The following is a 19,725-nucleotide window of genomic DNA, read 5'->3' as shown; positions in this document are numbered from 1 at the left end:
TGTATTATCTTCAAGGATGCTGTAGTAAAGGTAAGTAAAATCTACTCTCAGTATACTTAATTTGTTGTTGTTGTTGTTGAACAATATGGTTGTATGTAGCTATAAAGCAAAATGGAATGGAATACATCAGTGCTTTTTTGTGCTTATAATAGCCTTAACCAATTTTTGATGTATTTCAGCTCATGGAATGCTGTGTAAATGCCCTGGTGACATCCTTTAAAGAGACCATCTTAGCAGAGTGCCAAGGCATGATTAAGCGAAATGAAACTGAAAGTAGGTAAAATATCACATAAAGTTCTCATAATCTTTTAAGAGGGTATCTTTAAAGCAGATCACTTTTAATAAATTTCTGTTAGATCATTTTTTTATACATAGATATATTTATTAAAGTAAACTGTAATTCAAGACAATGGTAAAATATTTAGTACAGCTGGAAGCGCTGTAAAGAAGGTTATTAATTTATATTTTAAGCATTTTTCCCCCTTAGGTATCAATATGTATGTGTGTGTGTGTGAATTTCAGTTTGTTCTCGAAAGTAGGACTCTGCTTCTAAAGGCTTATTTAAATGGTAAACATAGTACAGGGTAGAACTAGGTATTTATTTGACTTTCGTGTGGCGACTTGTGATGAATATTTTTAGATAGTAATAAAGCACTCCGTGTTAATAATCTTCATCCTTCTTCCCAAAAATATTTTACAATTTAAGATTTCTGAAGTGTATTTTTTTCATTACTTAAATGTTTGCTTAATAATGGCATATTTTGGAAGGTAGCAAGTACATTACAACCAAAAAGAATACAGTAAAAATTACCCATATCCCTACTACCCGCAGATAACCACTTTTAACGTTTTGATGTATTACTCTCCAGATTTCATTGTATATAATTGCAAGATCCTGTTTAATCTTTAGTTGTATTTAAAGTATGCATTTCAATTCACTTCAGTTTATACACTCTTTAGAAGCAGTTTTGTAGTAAAAAGCAAGCTGCTCATTGGCATAAATGAAATATTTGAATTTCTGTATGCCAAGCTAAGTAGGATTATCTCTGATCCATGTTGGACTCCCTTCAAAAGGATTTATTTAGTGGTAACCAGTTCTGGAGGTAAGATTTTTGTGAAGGTCAATTAAATGGTATAACATGAGAAAGTGCTTTTGTAAACTGAAAAATTCCTTATCAGTACAGTTTTATATTATCTCGAATATACTTTTATAATCATTACTCTGAACAATCTGATGACATGATTTTTTTACCCCTTAATGATGTGACTGTGTGTTTAATATTGTTTTTATGAAATGTACTAATCTCCTTGTAAACTTTTGTATTCCTTAGAATAAAAAAATTCCATTGCATTGAAGGTCAAATGACTTACCTTTTAGAAGTTGGGTTTTGCAGTATATGATCATTTTTAATTAGAGTTTCTTTTAAAAATAAAATTTGTCAGACTGAGAAGGTGGACCAGGAAGTTATAGTACTTTCTATAGCAACTCCTAAACTGATTGTACCCACAGAATACTATTAATGTTATCAGCTTCCAACTAATATTTCTCAAAACTCTTACTATCATGGTCATTTTAGACCCATGATACAAATCAAATAGAAAATTTATTCTGATGAATGAAATGATTGTGTGAGTGTGTTCTATCCTTTCAGAATTACATTTGATGTTTTCATTGATGGACAAAGTTCCTAATGGGATAGAGCCAATGTTGAAAGACTTGGAGGAACATATCATTAGTGCTGGCCTTGCAGATATGGTAGCAGCTGCTGAAACTATTACTACTGTAAGTTTTCCTCAATGGCAATGATAGATGTATATCAAGGTTATTTTTTAAATGCAAGATCAGGTATTTAAAATAGTAATTGATGGCAAAACAATAATATTGGAACATCTTTTAATTTTAAGAAAAGATTTTTCAGAAAATTTCCCAAATTTTAAAGCTATAGTATTTTATTAAAATTATGTTTATATTTTGTCTTTTTTTTTTTTTGTATCATTCTTTGCTTTTTAAAAACTCCATTGAATATAAAACATTTTATTTTTAGGACTCTGAGAAATATGTTGAGCAGTTACTTACACTATTTAATAGATTTAGTAAACTCGTCAAAGAAGCTTTTCAAGATGATCCACGATTTCTTACTGCGAGAGATAAGGTAAATATTCCTGTGTATTAACACTACTGTGATAATTTACTTTTAATGAGAAACTGGCATCATTATGCTATTAAATTACAAACTAAAAACCTAGCAACTCTGATTTTTCATCAGTGGAGAGCAACCATATTTATTGTATTTGGTTTGTTTTATGTTTTTGTAAGCGTTGGATATGGAGCTAGAATTTAGCTAGAAAGTTGCTGTCTTCCTCATTTTTCTGAGAATGTTTTCCTGTTTTTGAATATTACTGATTATTGAATTCCTGTTTATCCTCTAAGACCCAGTTCAAAGTATACTTCTCCTGGAACTTTCTTGATACCCTGCCTCCCCCTACATCCTATCCCAAGCAGAGTTGATTCCTCTTTCCTTCCATAGGGCTCCTGTGAGAGTTATGTCACGTTTATCCTTGCTTCCCATACCCTCTTTTCCCATCTTTACTAGTATGGGATAATGATAATGAAACATAGTATTATCCTTAGAGTTGTGTCTTTTTAAATGTCGTAAACCTATCACTAGAAATTACCATCAGTTTTTTCCCCTCTTCAACTACCTTTCATTACTTCCCAAGTTAGATTTTTTTCTGTGACTCTAAAAAGACAATCAACTTTCTCCAGTAGGCTTTTTTTCTCACCCTATTTGTGTATTTTAAAATAAATAGGTAGATAGAGTAGGAAAGGGTTAAAGGAATATGGAGGTAATGAGGTGGTTTGGAATATTGAATTGAGTGGCCTGCAGAGGCTTTACTGAGATGATGTTCGAATCAAGATTGAAGGTGATTAAGGAATAAGTGATGTGGCTATCTGAGGGAAGATATCCCCAGCCAGAGGGGACAGCAGATGCAAAGGCTCTAAGGCAGGAATATACCTGTTGTGTTCCAGGAACAGAGAAGAAAGAGGTCATTGTGACCAGAGTGGATTGAGTGAGGGGGAGATAATAGAAATTGAAGTCAAAGAGATAACAGGAGGCCAGATCATGTAAGATTCTGTGAGCCGTGGTTAGGAGTTTGGTTTTTACTCTTGAGTAGGATGAAAAGTCATTGAAAGATTGAACAGAATGACAGGACTTGACTTACATTTTAACAGGATTACCTAGCTGCTACAAAAAGAATAGACTGAAAGGGGCAAGAGAGGAAGCAAGAATATCAGTTAAGATCTGTTTAAGTAATTCAATTAAGTAATGATGGAAGCTTGGCCCAGAATGATAGTGGGTGGAGAATCAAAAGTGGTTGGATTCTGATTATATTATGAAAATAGACTATTCAGGATTTGCTAATGAATCAGATGTGGAGTGTGATAGAAATAGACCAGTCCAGAGTAACACTCAGATTCTTGTTCTGATCAGTTAGAAGCGTATGCTTGCTGAGATGGGGAAGACTGTGGGAGAAGCAGGTTTTGGGGAGATGGTTGCAGAGAGATTGGGAACTTAGTTCTGGACAAGTTAACTTTGAAATGTTTATTAACATCCATGTGGCAATGTTAAGTCTGGAGTTTGAGGCTGAAGAGATAAATTTGGGAGCTTCAGCATATAGATAGTATTTAAAGCGCTGACACTGGCTATGACCACCAAAGTAATGAGTGAAGATAGAAAAGAGAAGAGATCCAAGCACTGGCCTGGGACATTCTAAATTTAGTTATCAGAAAGATGAGGAACTATCTTTCACGAGGAAGGAGAGAAATGAGTGGAATGACCAGGAGAGTGTGGTGCGCTAGAACATAAGTGGAAAAAGCACTTTCAGGAGGAGGGCATGATCTGCTGTTTTCAAATGCTGCTGCTAAATCAAAAGGGGGATTAACCATTGTCTTCAGCAACATGGAGGTTGTAAGTGACTTTGACAAGAACTATTAGATGGAGTAGTGATGTGAAAGCCTGGTTAGAATGGTTTCTAATAAGAATAGCAGTAGAGAAATTAGAGACAGTGAGTTAGATAATTCTTCCAGGAGTTTAGCTTAAAGAGAGAGAGAAATGAGGCAGTAGCTAAAGATGGACAAGGCCAAGATAGAATTTTAAGGATTTAAACAATAACAATATGTTTGTATGCTGAGGCTACAGAAACCATAGAGAGGGAAAGTACTGATGATGCAGGAGAAACAGAAGGGAATTCTGGTTATTTCAGTTTTCTCAATGAAATAGGAAACCACATCATCAGCTGAGAGTGTACGTGGGGGAGGAAATATTGGAGGTTTTAAGAGAAAGGAGATGGTATGAAAATATTTTCTAGGAGAACACGTGGACAAGAGAAAATGGTATGGTTCTCAGGAGACATTAAGACCCTACTTGAAAATAATGATAGTCATAACATGACAAAGACCATGCTGAAGTCATTGACTTGAAAAATTCTATCAGGCCAAATACACCATTTAAAATAAAAACTAATTTATATTTGTGTGTATTTTTGGAATTGTAACAATTTATCTAACTGTATTTTAAATGTTAAAAATAATGTTTATATTTCATTTTTAATTTTTTGCAGGCGTATAAAGCAGTTGTTAATGATGCTACCATATTTAAACTTGAATTACCTTTGAAGCAGAAAGGGTAAGTTTTTTAAAAATCATATGTTTAGGGCCGGCCCCGTGGCTTAGCGGTTAGGTGCACGCACTCCACTGCTGGCAGCCCGGATTCGGATCCTGGGCGCGCACCAACGCACCGCTTCTCCGGCCATGCTGAGGCCGTGTCCCACATACAGCAACTAGAAGGATGTGCAGCTATGACATGCAGCTATCTACTGGGGCTTTGGGGGGGGAAAAAAAAAAAGGAGGAGGATTGGCAATAGATGTTAGCTCAGAGCCTGTCTTCCTCAGCAAAAAGAGGAGGATTAGCACGGATGTTAGCTCAGGGCTGATCTTCCTCACAGAAAAAAAAAAAAATCATATGTCTAAAATTCTTAAAATTTTTTGGAGTGTATTATATCTTATTGGGTATGCAAAGTGCCTTATTTCCCTAATCCTATTAGGTTTGTTTTTTGTTGTTTTTATTGACTTTTATGATTTTTGCTGCGTTTGATTATTAAAACCTCTGTCTCAATTTTTAATTTTATATTTAGTTATCTCCTTTTATGGCCAAAAAATGTTAACCTTATTTTTTTAAGTAGAAAAAAATGTCTTGTTCTTAATCTTTTAATCTCTACTTGATTCTTTTTCCCTCTTCAGTAGTCACTGTAGTTATTTATTGCTTACAAAAGCATAGAACATGACTCAATTCACCATAATGATAAAAAAAAGGAAAATCAGTCTTAAATTTTTATATTGCCATTTTTATTTTTTTTTAATATATATATATTTTTTTTAATTTTTTGTTTATTGCAGTAACATTGGTTTATAACATTGTAAAAATTTCAGGTGTGCATCATTGTACTTCTATTTCTGCATAGATTACATCATGTTCACCACCAAAATACTAATTACAACCCATCACCACACACATGTACCGAATTATCCCTTTCACCCTCCTCCCTCCCCCCTTCCCCTCTGGTAACCACCAACCCAATCTCTGTCCCTATGTGTTTGTTTATTGTTGTTATTATCTACTACTTAATGAAGGAAATCATACGGTATTTGACCTTCTCCCTCTGACTTATTTCACTTTGCATTATACACTCAATGTCCATCCATGATGTCACAAATGGCTGGATTTCATCGTTTCTTATGGCTGAGTAGTATTCCATTGTGTATATATACCACATCTTCTTTATCCATTCGTCCCTTGATGGGCACTTAGGTTGCTTCCAAGTCTTGGCTATTGTGAATAACGCTGCATATATTGCCATTTTTAAAAATTGATCTCATTGGTAAGATGAATTTACTTATGCTAAGTACTATTATAGAAAGTATCTGGTGGCGTAGTGGTTAAGTTCAAACACACTGCTTCGGTGGCCCGGGGTTCGCAGGTTCGGGGCCCGGGTGTGGACCTCCGCACCGCTTATCAAGCCATGCTGTGGCAGGTGTCCCACATATGAAGTAGAGGAAGATGGGCATGGATGTTAGCCCAGGGCCAATCTTCCTCAGCAAAAAATATATATATATATGAAAATCAAAATTTAATGAAATATTAATAAATCTGAGCTAGTTGTACTATCTTCAGAGTAGTACTGCGTAGCACTAAAGTAACGCTAATTGGAAAAATCTTTTGATGTAAATTCTAACAGAGAAATGCTATTTTAAACAAATTTTATACATAATACTAAAATGTTTGAGAAACAGCATTTCTTAAGAAGGAAAAGTAACTGTTCAGGGTTTTTTATTTTATTTTAATCATTTCATTTTGGTTTTTTTGAGCTATGTAAGTTATTGGAGTGATTTTACAGTGGAAGATACCTGGGTCATACAGTATTATAGTAATATAGTTTAGAAGGGCATTTATTGTGTTTTCTTTATAAACTGTGAAATATATGAAACATATACCACTACATCTTGGAGATCTCTTCATATAATACATAAAGGTCTTCCTCATTCTCCCCTGCCCACAGCATTTTTTAATGTAAATTTTCAAACTTACAGTGAAGTCACTCTATTGCTTTATCAAATATGTATGTCCCTATATATCTATCAGTCTGCTTTTTAAATGCATTTGAAAGAAGTTGCAGGCATCAGTAACATTTACTCCCTAAATACTTCAACATGCAGTCATTAATTGAATTTGGTGTTTGTTTATATTTTGAGATAAAATTTACCTGCACATGCATAAATCTTAAGTGTACACTTTTTTGAGATTTGACAAATGCCTACACCCCATTAAGATGTACAATATCTTTATCTTCCTTGAGAGTTACCTCATGCCCATTCAGTCAGTCCCACCCCCACCTCCTTCCAGAGGCAACTATTGTTCTGATTATTTCAACATAGATTAGTTTTGCCTGATCTGAGACTTCATATAAATGGAATCATACAATATGCGCTTCTTTGTGTAAAGCTTCTTTCAATTCAGCTTAGAGTTTTTGAGATTCATCTATGTTTTTGCATATCACAGTGGTTTGTTTTCCAAAGTTGTTGCACTGTTTTATACTCCCAGCAGCAAAGTATGAGAGTATTTGATCTTCATTCTCACCAACATTTAGTGTTGTCATTTTAATTTTAGTCATTCTGGATGTATGTAGTGATATCTCCTTATAATTTTAATTCCCATTTCTTCCCTCATGACTATTGATGTTGAGCACTTTTTTATGTACTTTTTGACATTTCTTATATTTTTCTTTGTAAAGTGTTTGAATTTTTTGCCTGTTTTTTTCCCCCATTGGGTTGTTCCTTCTTAGTGAGCTGTATGAGTTCTTATATATTCTGTATACAGGTCCTTTGTAAGACATATGCTTTTATTTTGTGTTTTTTGCTTTCTGTGTTTTGTCTAGAAAACCTATGTCTACCTCTAGGACATGAAAATAATCCTTTGTTTTCTTCTACAAGCTTTATAATTTTAGCTTTCACATTTACATCTAAGTTCCCTCTTAAATTAATGTTTGTGTATAGTATAAGCTAGGGGTTAAATTTCATTTTTTCTTTTCCATATGGATAGCAAGTGGTTTCATCTTCATTTGTTGGAAATACTTTCCATGCCCCACTGCATTGCTTTGGTGCCTTTTATCAAAAATCCAGTGGCTTATGGGGCTGGCCCTGTGGCGTAGTGGTTCAGTTCGGTGTGCTCAGCTGCAGCAGCCTGGGTTCACGGGTTCAGATCCCAGGCACAGACCTACACCACTCATCAGCTGTGCTGTGGCAGCCACCCACATACCAAATAGAGGAAGATTGGCACAGATGTTAGCTCAGGGCAAATCTTTCTCCAGCAAAAAAAGAGGAAGATTGGCAATGAATGTTAGCTCAGGGCGAAATATTCCTCAGCAAAAAGAAAAAAAATTAAGTGACTTAAAAATGTGTATATTTTCCTGGGTTCTCTGTTCTATTCCATTGGTTTATTTGGTTATCCTTAGGCTGTTACTACTTAGTCATGATTAATATAGTTCTGTAGTGAGTCTTGAAGTCAGGTAGTATAATTTTGTTCTTTTTTCCGTGAATGCTTTTGATATTCTAGTATTTTGCTAATATATAGAAATATAGTTGATTTTTGTATATTGATCTTATGTTCTGTTACCCTGTTAAACTTATTAGTTCTAGTAGTTGTTTTGTAGATTTCTTAAGATTTTCTCTGTAAACAATCATGTCATCTGTGAATAGAGACAGTTTTACCACTTATTTCTTTTTCTTGCCTTGAAGCACTGACTAGGATCATAAGTACAGTGTTGAATAGAAATAGTGCGAGTGGGCATCCTTGCTTTTTTTGGCAAGCTCAAGCGGAAAGCCTTTAATGGTTCCTCGTTAAGTACAAAGTCAGGTGAGGATTTTTCATAGATGCCCTTAATTAGATTGCTTTTTATTCCTAATTTACTAAAAAGTTTTGATAGTGAATGGGGTGTTGACTTTTATTAAATGCTTTTTCTGTGTTGAAATGATCATAAGGTTTTTCTTCCTTATTCTTTTGATGTGGTGAAATACATAAGTTTTTTTTTTTAAAACATTTAACCAAAGTTCAATTCTTGGTATAAACTCTACTTTGTCATGATGTATTATTCTTTTTTTGTATTCCTGGATTCAACTTGCTAATGTTTTGTTAAATTTCTTTTGGTCTGTATTCATGAAGGATTTACCTCCTCTTTTCTGGTCTTCGTGCCTTGTACAATTTTCATTTTTGTGATGTCTTTGTCATTTTTCTGGTATCAGGATTATGCTGGCCTCATAAAAAGGATTGGGAGTTATTCCCTCCCTTTGTATGTTCAAAAAGAATTAGTGTAATTGGTATTACTTCTTCCTTAAATGTTTGATAGAATTCGTAAGTAAAACCATCTGGGCCTGGAGTTTTCTTTATGGGCAGATTTTGATCATAAGTTCAATTTCTTTAATACATATAGGGCTCTTCAGATTTTTTATTTAATCTAGTTTTAATTTTGGTAAGTTGTGTTTTTCAAGGAATTTGTTCATTTCTTCTAAGTTGTCAAATTTATGTACATGAAGTTGTAAGTACTATTCCTTATTATCCTTTTCTCTTTGGTAATACATTAAAACTTTTTTTCTAGAGCTGTTTGAGAGTAAGTTGTTCATCGTTCTAAGTGCGTATTTTCTACAAATATGGTTGCAATATAACTATCAAAATCAGGAAATTGACTTTGATGCATACTACCATTTACTCCTCAGACTCCTTTAAATTTCATTGATTGACCATATAATCTTTTTTATAGCAAAAGATCCAGTACAGAAACACGTGTTGCATTTAGTTGTTATATTTCTTTGGTTTTGTATGGCCTGGAACCATTTCTCAGTCTCTGACTCTCATGACCTTGACACTTTGGAAGATTACAGGCCAGTTATTTTGTAGAATGTCGCCAAGTTTGAGTTAATCTCATGTTTCCTTTTGGTTAGATTCAGGTTTGCATCTTTGACAGAAGTGAAACTTTGTTCTTCTCATTGCATCTTATCTGAGAGTGCATGATTTTGATTAATCCCATTACTGATCTTGTTTAGTTTGATCACTTGATTAAATTGGTGCCTGCCAGACTTCTCCATTGCAAAGTTCTTCTTTTTCTCTTTGTAATTAAGTATTTTGTGACAGGTATTTTAAAACTGTGTAAAGATCCCATCACTCATCATATTTTCAGTTTATGCATTGATTTATCATATCAGTATGGACTCATGGTTTCCTATTTTAATCACTGGGTTATAATTTACTATCATTCTTTATTTTGTTTTTCAAATTTCAGATTTCACTAGTGAGAGCTGGTTTCTGGGTCCTTGTGACAGTAAACTCTTCCTTTCTTTTTGGCACACGAAGATTTCCAGATTAATTTTGTACTTTCCCTTGCCTGGCCTCGGAATGACCCATTTTTTCACGAAGCCCTAGTTCTTTTTAATGGACGATGATATTTAGTGGACAAGATCTGGTGCTGGGTGTGTGCATTGCTATTGGAGTGTCACTGCTCCTAGGCCCTCTCAGTGGACAGACTTAAAGATATACATATGCATTTACAACTACAGTGCCTGGCCTTGTTTCCTTGTGGATTCATTCCTTACCCTGCTGAGGCTCTGACTCCCCAAGCTGGGCCACCCCCTACGTGGATGCCTTTGTCATCTTGCTGGAACCTTAACGCCTCCCAATGTGCCTTCCCCTTGCATTGACACCCTCCTTACCTTTTTGGTTTCTCATACTCCTTACCTGGCCCCTTCTCCATGTCAACACACCCCTTACCTCTTTGGGTTTTGATGCCTTTCTAGTGGATGTTTAACTTACCCAGCCTAGACTCTGACATCCTGTGCAAGGCTGCAACTCTGCATGGATGGCTCTTTCACTCTTTCATGGTTTGGGCTTTCATGTCCTTGGTTTAATTTATTCCTAGGTACTTTTTTCTTTTGGATGTTCTTGTAAATGGAATTGTTTTCTTAAGTTCATTTTGGATGGTTCATTGCTGGTGGATAAAATCACAACTGATTCTTGTGTAGTTGATCTTGTACCCACAACTTTGCTAAATTCATTCGCTCTAGAAGCTTTTTTGTGGATTCTTTCATACATTGTAAATACATGGTCATGACATCTACCAATAGAGATACTTTTACTTTTTCCTCTCTAATTTGGGTGCCTTTTTTTCTTGTCTAATTTTTCTAACTTAAGAACAAGTACAGTAATGAACAGCATGGTGAATATGGACATCTTTATCTTGTTCCTGTTTTTAGGGAGAACACTCTCAGTCTAACCATTGAGTATGTTAGCTGTGGATTTTTAATAACTTGATTATTCTTAATAGCAGTGTGGCATTCTGTCTGGTAGATGTAACATAGTTTATTTAATTGATCCTTTATTGCTGCACTAAGTAGTTTCTGATATTTTGCTATTACTAGTAGTGCTCCAGAGAATAATGTTGTACATTTGTCATTTTATATTTGTGAAAGTGCTTCTATAGTCTAGATTCCCAGAAGTGGAGATTGCTGGGTTTCTCTTTATTTTCTGATTCTGAGGTCATGGCCATGTCCTACCTTTAGCTCCAGATTAAAGTAGAAAATGTCCGTGGAATAAACTGAGTATTATTAGCTGATTCAAGCAGCAGAAACGTGGGTGTTGTGGCTATTGGAGGTGATGGAGGTGATGTTCTAGAAGAATAAAGCTGCTAGTTGCATCCAGGTTATTTGGGAGACTCACTTCTGAGGAAGAATGGAGTAGTTTGTGATTGGCCAATGCTTCCACTGAGAACAACCAGAAAAACCAGGTAAATTTAGAAAATAGTAACTTTAATATTATCAAAGAGCTATAGAAGCAACTAGGACAAAAGATTTGAAACTTAGAGAAATGACAGAGAAGCTTTCAGAGGTTAGCTGAGGATTTGTAGCTGTGTTTCCCTGAAAAGAAGCAGCTGAGAATCTAGGTTTGGCTCAGGCTGAGCAATACTGCTGGGGGCAATAGAGCTTTTGGTGGTCACACAGGACCAGAATGACAGAACCCACTAGGCTCTCAATTGAAAACCCAGGAGGGACATTCCTTAGATTCAGTGGCTAACCAGAGGTAGACTGATCCTTACCAACGCCTTGAACCAACTCAGTCCCTATTAGATTAAAGTGATTAGTCTCTTCCGTAGCAGAACGCAGGGTAAACCCACTCTTGGTGGAAGATAACATCATCTGGTGGCTCTGTGATTCTTTTATATGCAGTGCCCAGTATTCAGTACGACATTACTAGTCCTGTGAAGGCAGAGGAACTTATGATCAATTAAGAGAAAAATCATTTTAGAAGCAGACTCTCAGATGATCCCAATATTGGAGTTAGCAGATAAGGACTTTAAAATAATTAAGATTAATAGCTTAACCACAGTGATATACAACACACACCCACTAGGATGGCTAAAATTAAAAAGACATTAACAAGTGTTGGTGAGGATGTGGAGAGATTGGAATCATATATAATTGGTGTACGGCTACTTTGGAAACAGTTTGATAGTTCCTCAAGAAGTTAAACATAAAGTTACCATATAACCCAGCAGTTCTACTTCTGAGTAGTATATACCCCAAAGAAATAAGAACATACTTCTACTCAAAAATTTTTACATGAATGTTCATAGCAGCATTATTCCTAACAGCCAAAAAATGGAAGCAACCCAGATGACCATTATCTGATGAATGGTTAAGCAAAATGTGCTATATCCATGCAATGGATATTATACAGCCATAAAAAGGAATGAAATTCTGATACATGCTACAACATGAATGAAACCTTGAGAATATTATGCTAAGTGAAATAAGCCAGACACAAAAGGACAAATTTTGTATGATTCCACTTATATGAGATATCTAGAATAGGCAAATTCATTGATACAAAAAGTAGAATAGACCTGACCAGGGCCTAGGGGTGGGAGAAATGGGAAGTTACTGTTTAGTGGGTATAGGTTTTCTGTTTGGGATAATGGAAGAGTTCTGGACATACACAGACAGTGGTGATATTTCCAGAACATTGTGGATATACTTAATGCCACTGAATTGTATGCCTAAAAATGGTTAAAGTGCTAAATCTTCTTTACCACAAAGATATAAATATTTTTAAAAAGGAATAAAAAGATGCAAATATTTTTGAAAAGGAATGAGCTACTGATACATGCTATGATGTGGATGAATCTTAAAAACATTATGCTAAGTAAAAAAAATCAGTCACAAAAGACCACATATCGTATGATTCCATTTATATGAGATGTCCAGAATAAGGAAATCCATAAAGATAATAAGCAGATTAGTTATCTTTAGGGGCTGGGAGGAGGGATAGCTAGAGAATGGAATTTGCTGATGAGTATGGGGTTTCTTTTTGGGGCAATGAAAATGTTTTAAATTTTTATGATGATGATGGTTGCACAACCTTGTGAATATACTTAAACACTGAATTGCACACCTTAAATGGTATGCTATGTGAATTATATCTCAGTAATAATCTTAAATGTATAGTAAGTAATAATGAATAAATAATACATGTTAATGGACAATAGATGGAAAATGTTACCTTGAGAAAAGGTAAAATATGTATAGCAATATATAATTGGAATCATAGAAAACAGAAAAGAAGGCATTAGCAGTATTTGAAGAGCTATTGACCAAAATTTTCCAAAATTGATGAAAGATGCCAACTCTTAGATTCAGTCATCTCTTTGAATCTCAAGTAGGATAAATACAACTTAAACCATTCCTAGGTACCTCATAGTAAAACAGCTAAAAAACTGAAAGAAAAAAAACAGCCAGAGGTGGGGAAAATGACTTCTGAAGACACTGCCTTCAAAGAAACAGCAATGAAAGACCGACAGCTGTCTTCTCAACAGGTTGAATTGGAGGCAGGGAGAATACCCCTGCAGTTATTACAGTAGTTCATGCAAGAGCTAGGCATTGGCAGTGTGAATAGTTTGGAAGAGATGGAGAGAGTCTTGTGAAGTAAGTTAGTGGTCTTTAGACTGGCAAATGTCTACCTCAAGAGATACAGAAAGACTTTCCTAGTATATGCCAGTAGGGATACTTTTAAGAAAATCAATTTCTAAATCCTCATCCACATCTACTGTTTTCTGAAATTGAGCCGTCTGGTGGAAGTATCATTGTAGTTTCTCCTTTCCGCTTCTCCTTTCCACAGCTGTTCTTCCCTGTTAGCAAAGACATACCTCTCTTGATTCTTACTATGATGTGTTGTCTCAGAATATAAAAAGCCTCCAAACTGTGTAAGAAAGGAATATTTTGAAATATTGGTATTGATGTACAGAAAATGAATTTCTAATAACTAGGTATCAGATCCTTTTGCAAGTAAGATGGTTTCTAATTCTTTGGTTTCAACACAGTTGATGGCTAATTTGATGCATTATTAGGAATAACTTTTTTTGTCAGATCAGTATTTTTTAAGCAAATAGGAGGTGCTCAACGAATTGAGTCATGTCATAAGTAAAACTTCTTCCAGTCCTATCTGCTTACTTAAGGGAATAAGATTTTTCGGGGTAAAGACATACGTTTGTAAAAATAAAAAGTAGAAATAAAATTGATTGTGATTTCTGGATTCATAATTGGGAGGGGGGAAAGTTTCATCCACCTCATTAAAAGTTGACACATATAGTAAAATTTTGCCATATGCATTTGTTTTATACACACACAATATAAGTATGTTGTTTTGGTAAGTTGTGTACTTATAATAATTTGGATAACTCAATTCTGGTAAAATACCACTTGACTTTCATATACACAAGAAATTTTAAAATCTTGAATTTAAATTTATTTACATATATAGTTTAGATAAATAGGATAAAGAATAAATAAAGGATACATGCAAGATTTTCAAGCATAAAAATACAATACACTGGTTTTAAAATTTGGTTGGGAAAGTAAAATAGAGATAAAAGTTCTTCCTTGTTTAAGAAAAGTTCATTTAAAGTTGTTTGAAATGGATAATGATAGATATTATGTCACTATGGAATTTAGGTTAAATTGGATACATTTCAAAGAGTGAAGTAACAATTTTATCTTAACATGGTAATAATGAAAAGTTTTAAATGTTAACTTGTAAGTATCCAAGGATTTATATAGTTTTTCAAAAGTGTTTTAGCAAATATTTGAATAAAATTTTTTAAAGATCATTGGCATGGCCACCACTAGAGTGAGGCAAGGAGGCAGCTAGGGTACAAAATTTAAGGAGGTCTCACTCTCAGGGTCCTGCAGTGGCACTTATGGGAACCTAAGAGTGAGTGCCTACTTAAATTATGCACTCCGGGTATCTTCTTGCTTACCCTAGTCCCAGCCCTGATCACTGGATTTTTATAATGTAAGAATTTTTTGTGAAAAATTGGCTTTAGAAAAAATATTTGTAGATATCACTACTTTTTTATCAACTGCTTTTAATTTGTTTTTTAGGGTGGGATTAAAAACTCAGCCTGAATCAAAATGCCCTGAGCTGCTTGCCAATTACTGTGACATGTTGCTAAGAAAAACACCATTAAGCAAAAAACTAACCTCTGAAGAGATTGAAGCAAAGCTTAAAGAAGTGGTACAGAAATTTTTTTTCTAATTTCAAAATTTTTAATCACCTTTGAATTTGTGTTTTTGTAAGATTTTCTGTGATAGCATCAATTTTTTAAAATGTATGTCTATAAGCAGCTAATATTATGAAATTTTACAGTGCAAGATCTCTATAGAGCAGTTATTTTTCTTCCTGAAAATTTTTATTCTATAGCTGCCAGGAAGGGAAATAGCATTTAATTCGTCCCCTTTCTTGATTCTTTTTAGGCATTAAATTCTAGCTCCTATTAAAGGACAAAAGAAGGGAAAATGGAGCTGCTGGTGTTTGGAATGATAGTTGAGAGAATGGGAGTTTTTCACTTCTTTATTTTTGTGAGAACCCAAAATAGATAACTAGGGATGAATGAGTATAGGTAAAGAGTTAGTTGCTTTCATTTTTATTTGTCTCCCGGTTGTTAGTGTAATGTAACATAAGCCCAGGAATACAAAGAGGAAAAAAAAAATGAGTAAAAATATAGAGAAAGTATAGACAAGAAGTCCGAGAGAGAAGATTAGTGTCAGAAAAAGGGAAGAAGATATGTAGAAGAGAAAATGGGGAAGAACCATTGATTTTCATGTAAAGTTTTATCACATTTTATATAAAATCTGAAAAATTAATGTTTATGGGAACTAAAAGGTTATTTGGTTACGGTCTCAAATTTGCTAACTTTTAAAGTAGTAAAGTGATATATCAGAACTGGTTCTTTTTCAGAGATGGGTGATTTAGTAGGCTTCTATCTGTATATGCTTATAAAAATTTCTGAATTTTCACAATTGGGGGATGTAGAAAGGTCTAAATGAGAGAGATGGCTAAGACTATATATGAATTGAAGTACTTTGTTTTCTGTACAGCTCTTGGTACTTAAATATGTACAAAACAAAGACGTTTTTATGAGATATCACAAAGCCCATTTGACACGACGTCTTATATTAGACATCTCTGCCGATAGTGAAATTGAAGAGAATATGGTAGAGTGGCTAAGAGTAAGTAAACTTTTTTTTAATATTTGGTTTTCTTAATATAGCACATGGTTCATATTTGTGCTTAAGTAATACATTTTGGTGATATTGTTAATGTCAAAGAAATAGGGAACATTTTATAAGAATATAGCATCAATTATATAAAATAAAGTGATATCTAATAAAGTATGTTTTCTTAGTAAAGGCTTTTAGTGAAGCACCTTTCCTCTTACTTTGCTTCTACTGTTTCACTCTTTTATATCTCCACTCTCATTTGAACTGACCTTATTAAATAGGCTGCACAACAAATCATTTCATTTTTAACGTGTTTTAATACTATATGTTTAACTATAGAGATGTTTGTAAAGAAATACTTGTATATAGCAAAAAGAACAATAGGTAAAAGATGATAGCTTTTAGAGTAATCATTGCTAATTATGACTAAATTCCCACATCAGAATATTTTGTCTGTTCCTTTCAGTTCATTTTAGTGGAATTTGAGTTATATTAAAAGGAATATGTCTTTCATTTATATATATATGGTGTTATCATATATATTATACTAATATATAATAAAATTATATATTATAATATAATATATAATATATAATTATATGTATTTTATATATGTATTTCATTTATATATGTGTATTTCAAATTACAGATTTACAAATAGCCCTGCTTTGCATGGTAGTGTGGGATAGTAAAAATTACTGTGCAAAGTGATCTTAATATTAACAATCGATGGGAAAAATTATTATTTTGTGACTTAGAAATTTTTGTCAAAACATTAAAAACTCTTACTGTCTGTTATAAATATATAGGAAAAAATTAGCAAAATTAATATATAGTACACTGTAATTTAAAGCATAAGAAACTTTCAGAATTAAAGTGTTATATTTTTTTGTAAAAAAGTTGAGTAGTTAGGAAAATATTTGCAATTTATATATCTGATATTGTATCTAGACTATATAAAGAATTCTTACAACTCAACAGTAGAAAGACAACTCTATTAAAAATGAGTAAAGGATTAGAATAGACATTTCTTCACAGAAGATATACAAATGACTAATAAATGTATGCAGAGGTGCTCAACATTATTAGTCATTGGGAAATGTAAATCAAAACCACGATGAGATACCACTTTACTCCCACTAGGATAGCTAAAATAATAAAGACAGACAGTAACAAATGTTGACGAGAAAGAGGAGAAATTGGAACCCTCATGCATTGCTGGTGAGAATATAAAATGGTGTAGCCGCTCTGGAAAACTGTTTGGCAGTTCCTCAAAAAGTTAAACATAGAGTTGACCCAGCAATTCTACCCCTAAGTAATTCCTCTCAAGAGAAATCAAAGCATATGACCACACAAAAACTTGTACCTGGATGTTCATAGAGCATTATTCATAATAACCAAAAAGTGGAAACAACCCAAAATGTCAATCAGCTGATGAATAGATAAACAAAATGTGGTTTATCCATATGATGGCATATTATTTGGCAATAAAAAGAAATGAAGTACAGTACTGATACATGCTACAACATAGATGAACTTTGAAATCATTATGCTAAGTGGAAGAAGCCAATCACAAAAGACCATATTTTATATGATTCCGTTTATATCAAATATCCAGAATAGGCAAATCCATAGAAACAGAAAGTAAATTAGTGGTTTCCAGGAGCTTGGGGAGAGGTAGGGAGGGGAAAATGGAGAGTGACTGCTAATAAGTATGGAGTTTCTTTTTGGGGTGATGAAAATGTTCAAAAATTAGATAGTGGCCGGCCCCGTGGCTTAGCGGTTGGGTACGCGCGCTCCGCTGCTGGCGGCCCAGGTTCAGATCCCGGGCGCGCACCGACGCACCGCTTCTCCGGACATGCTGAGGCCGTGTCCCACATACAGCAACTAGAAGGATGTGCAACTATGACGTACAACTATCTACTGGGGGGCTTTGGGGAAAAAAAAAAGGAGGAGGATTGGCAATCGGTGTTAGGTCAGAGCTGGTCTTCCTCAGCAAAAAGAGGATTAGCACGGATGTTAGCTGAGGGCTGATCTTCCTCACACGCGCGCACACACACACACACACACACACACACACACACAAAATTAGATAGTGGTGATGATTTGTAACTTTAAAAGGGTGAATTTTGTGGTAGATGAATTATATCTCAGTTACACTGTTGTTAAAATGACGAGTAGTGTGACTACACCTCCCTTCTTGTTGTGTAACTTACAATACAGAGTGAGCATCTTTTGTATGTCCTGGAGAGTTGTCATATTGCCTCTAAGTTTGGATCATCTTCCAGCCTTTTGTCTTTGGGGCTTTCAGTGTCATGTAAGTCTTTGCTGTCATCACTTGCTCTGGGTCATCTTATCCTTTTTTGTCACTACCACTGTTCTCATTTATGTTGATGATTTCCCTTCGCTAAGTTCCTATGCCTGCATAGTTAGAGTCTTCAGCGTTGGCAGTATCAACATTACAACCACAGTCAGCTCTTTCTCCTATGACTCCATTTATGTTCTGTTTTATTTTCATTTCCAGCATTATTTTCATTTCTTTGGTGTACTTGTATCATCTTTGTTGGTCAGTTACCTCTTTTGATTATCCGTTTTTGTAAAATGTAGATTATCACTGGAAGACAAGGATGCAACAAAATCACATTCTTTGCTGTCTGTAGGTGAATTGAATAAACAGATGACTAACAGATTTTGAAAGAAATACTGTGATTGGTCACTGTTATGATGTGCTCTGTTATTTGTTGTAGTGATTTGTAGATTGAGGAGCTAGAAGTCAAGTTTTTACTTTATGCATTACTCACATTTCATGTTTATTGGTAACTGAAAGTTGAACTGTGTTGTTGGGGGCCTGGTGTTATTTAACTATACTATAGTAACTGAAATTCATGCATACTGGAATCATGCAAAGAAAGCCAGGATTGCCTGTACTATTCTATTTAGTTTCTAAGAATTAAATTTACTTTAAACATTAACATTCTAATAAATAAGCATTCTAATAAATAAACATTCTAGTAAACATTCTAATAAATAAGAGAGGGAGAATTTTGTATTAAAGCATCTAAGATGTAGTTTTCCATTAAAATTTTTCCTAATAGTATATCAGATTACATATTATTTATTACCTCTTCTGTCTTTGGTTTTCATAGGAAGTTGGTATGCCGGCAGATTATGTAAACAAGCTTGCTCGAATGTTTCAGGACATAAAAGTTTCTGAAGATTTGAACCAAGCTTTTAAGGAAATGCACAAAAATAATAAATTGGCTTTACCAGGTATTATTTTATAATTACATACACATATATTTTTAAACTTTTTTGAAAAGATATCTTTGTTTTCGAGTAAGTTAAAAATAAACTTGAGCAGTAACAGATACAAAGACATTACAAAGTCCACATTCCTTGAAGACATCCTGCAAAGCATAATTTAGATTTGCGAATCCTTATTTTGAAACAAAAGGATACCTTTAACAAAATCTTTAGAGTCTTGTGTATTTTTCACCAAAGCTTACTCTGTATGTGTGTATGTATTCGAATTTTATCCATTGTCAAGATTATTTACTTTTTATTTTCTG

General features: G+C 34.2%; 1 protein-coding gene across 3 annotated transcripts in view; it reads left to right on the top strand.

Annotated features, from left to right (window-relative positions):
• CUL5 (cullin 5) overlaps positions 1 to 19,725 on the top strand; it is a 140,764-nt gene that overhangs the window by 110,768 nt on the left and 10,271 nt on the right. For all 3 annotated transcript variants that reach the window (XM_058545282.1, XM_058545285.1, XM_058545284.1), the window contains 7 exons: positions 180 to 273; positions 1,653 to 1,783; positions 2,046 to 2,153; positions 4,624 to 4,688; positions 15,038 to 15,170; positions 16,034 to 16,165; positions 19,303 to 19,426. In XM_058545282.1, the coding sequence (XP_058401265.1) occupies positions 180 to 273; positions 1,653 to 1,783; positions 2,046 to 2,153; positions 4,624 to 4,688; positions 15,038 to 15,170; positions 16,034 to 16,165; positions 19,303 to 19,426 (787 nt within the window). The remainder of the gene's footprint in view (positions 1 to 179; positions 274 to 1,652; positions 1,784 to 2,045; positions 2,154 to 4,623; positions 4,689 to 15,037; positions 15,171 to 16,033; positions 16,166 to 19,302; positions 19,427 to 19,725) is intronic.

This window comes from Diceros bicornis, chromosome 7 (genome assembly GCF_020826845.1).
Source record: "Diceros bicornis minor isolate mBicDic1 chromosome 7, mDicBic1.mat.cur, whole genome shotgun sequence".
Lineage (NCBI taxonomy): Eukaryota > Metazoa > Chordata > Mammalia > Perissodactyla > Rhinocerotidae > Diceros > Diceros bicornis.
The sequence above is the reverse complement of the archived record's forward strand: the minus strand, read 5'-3'. Positions and strand labels throughout refer to the sequence as shown.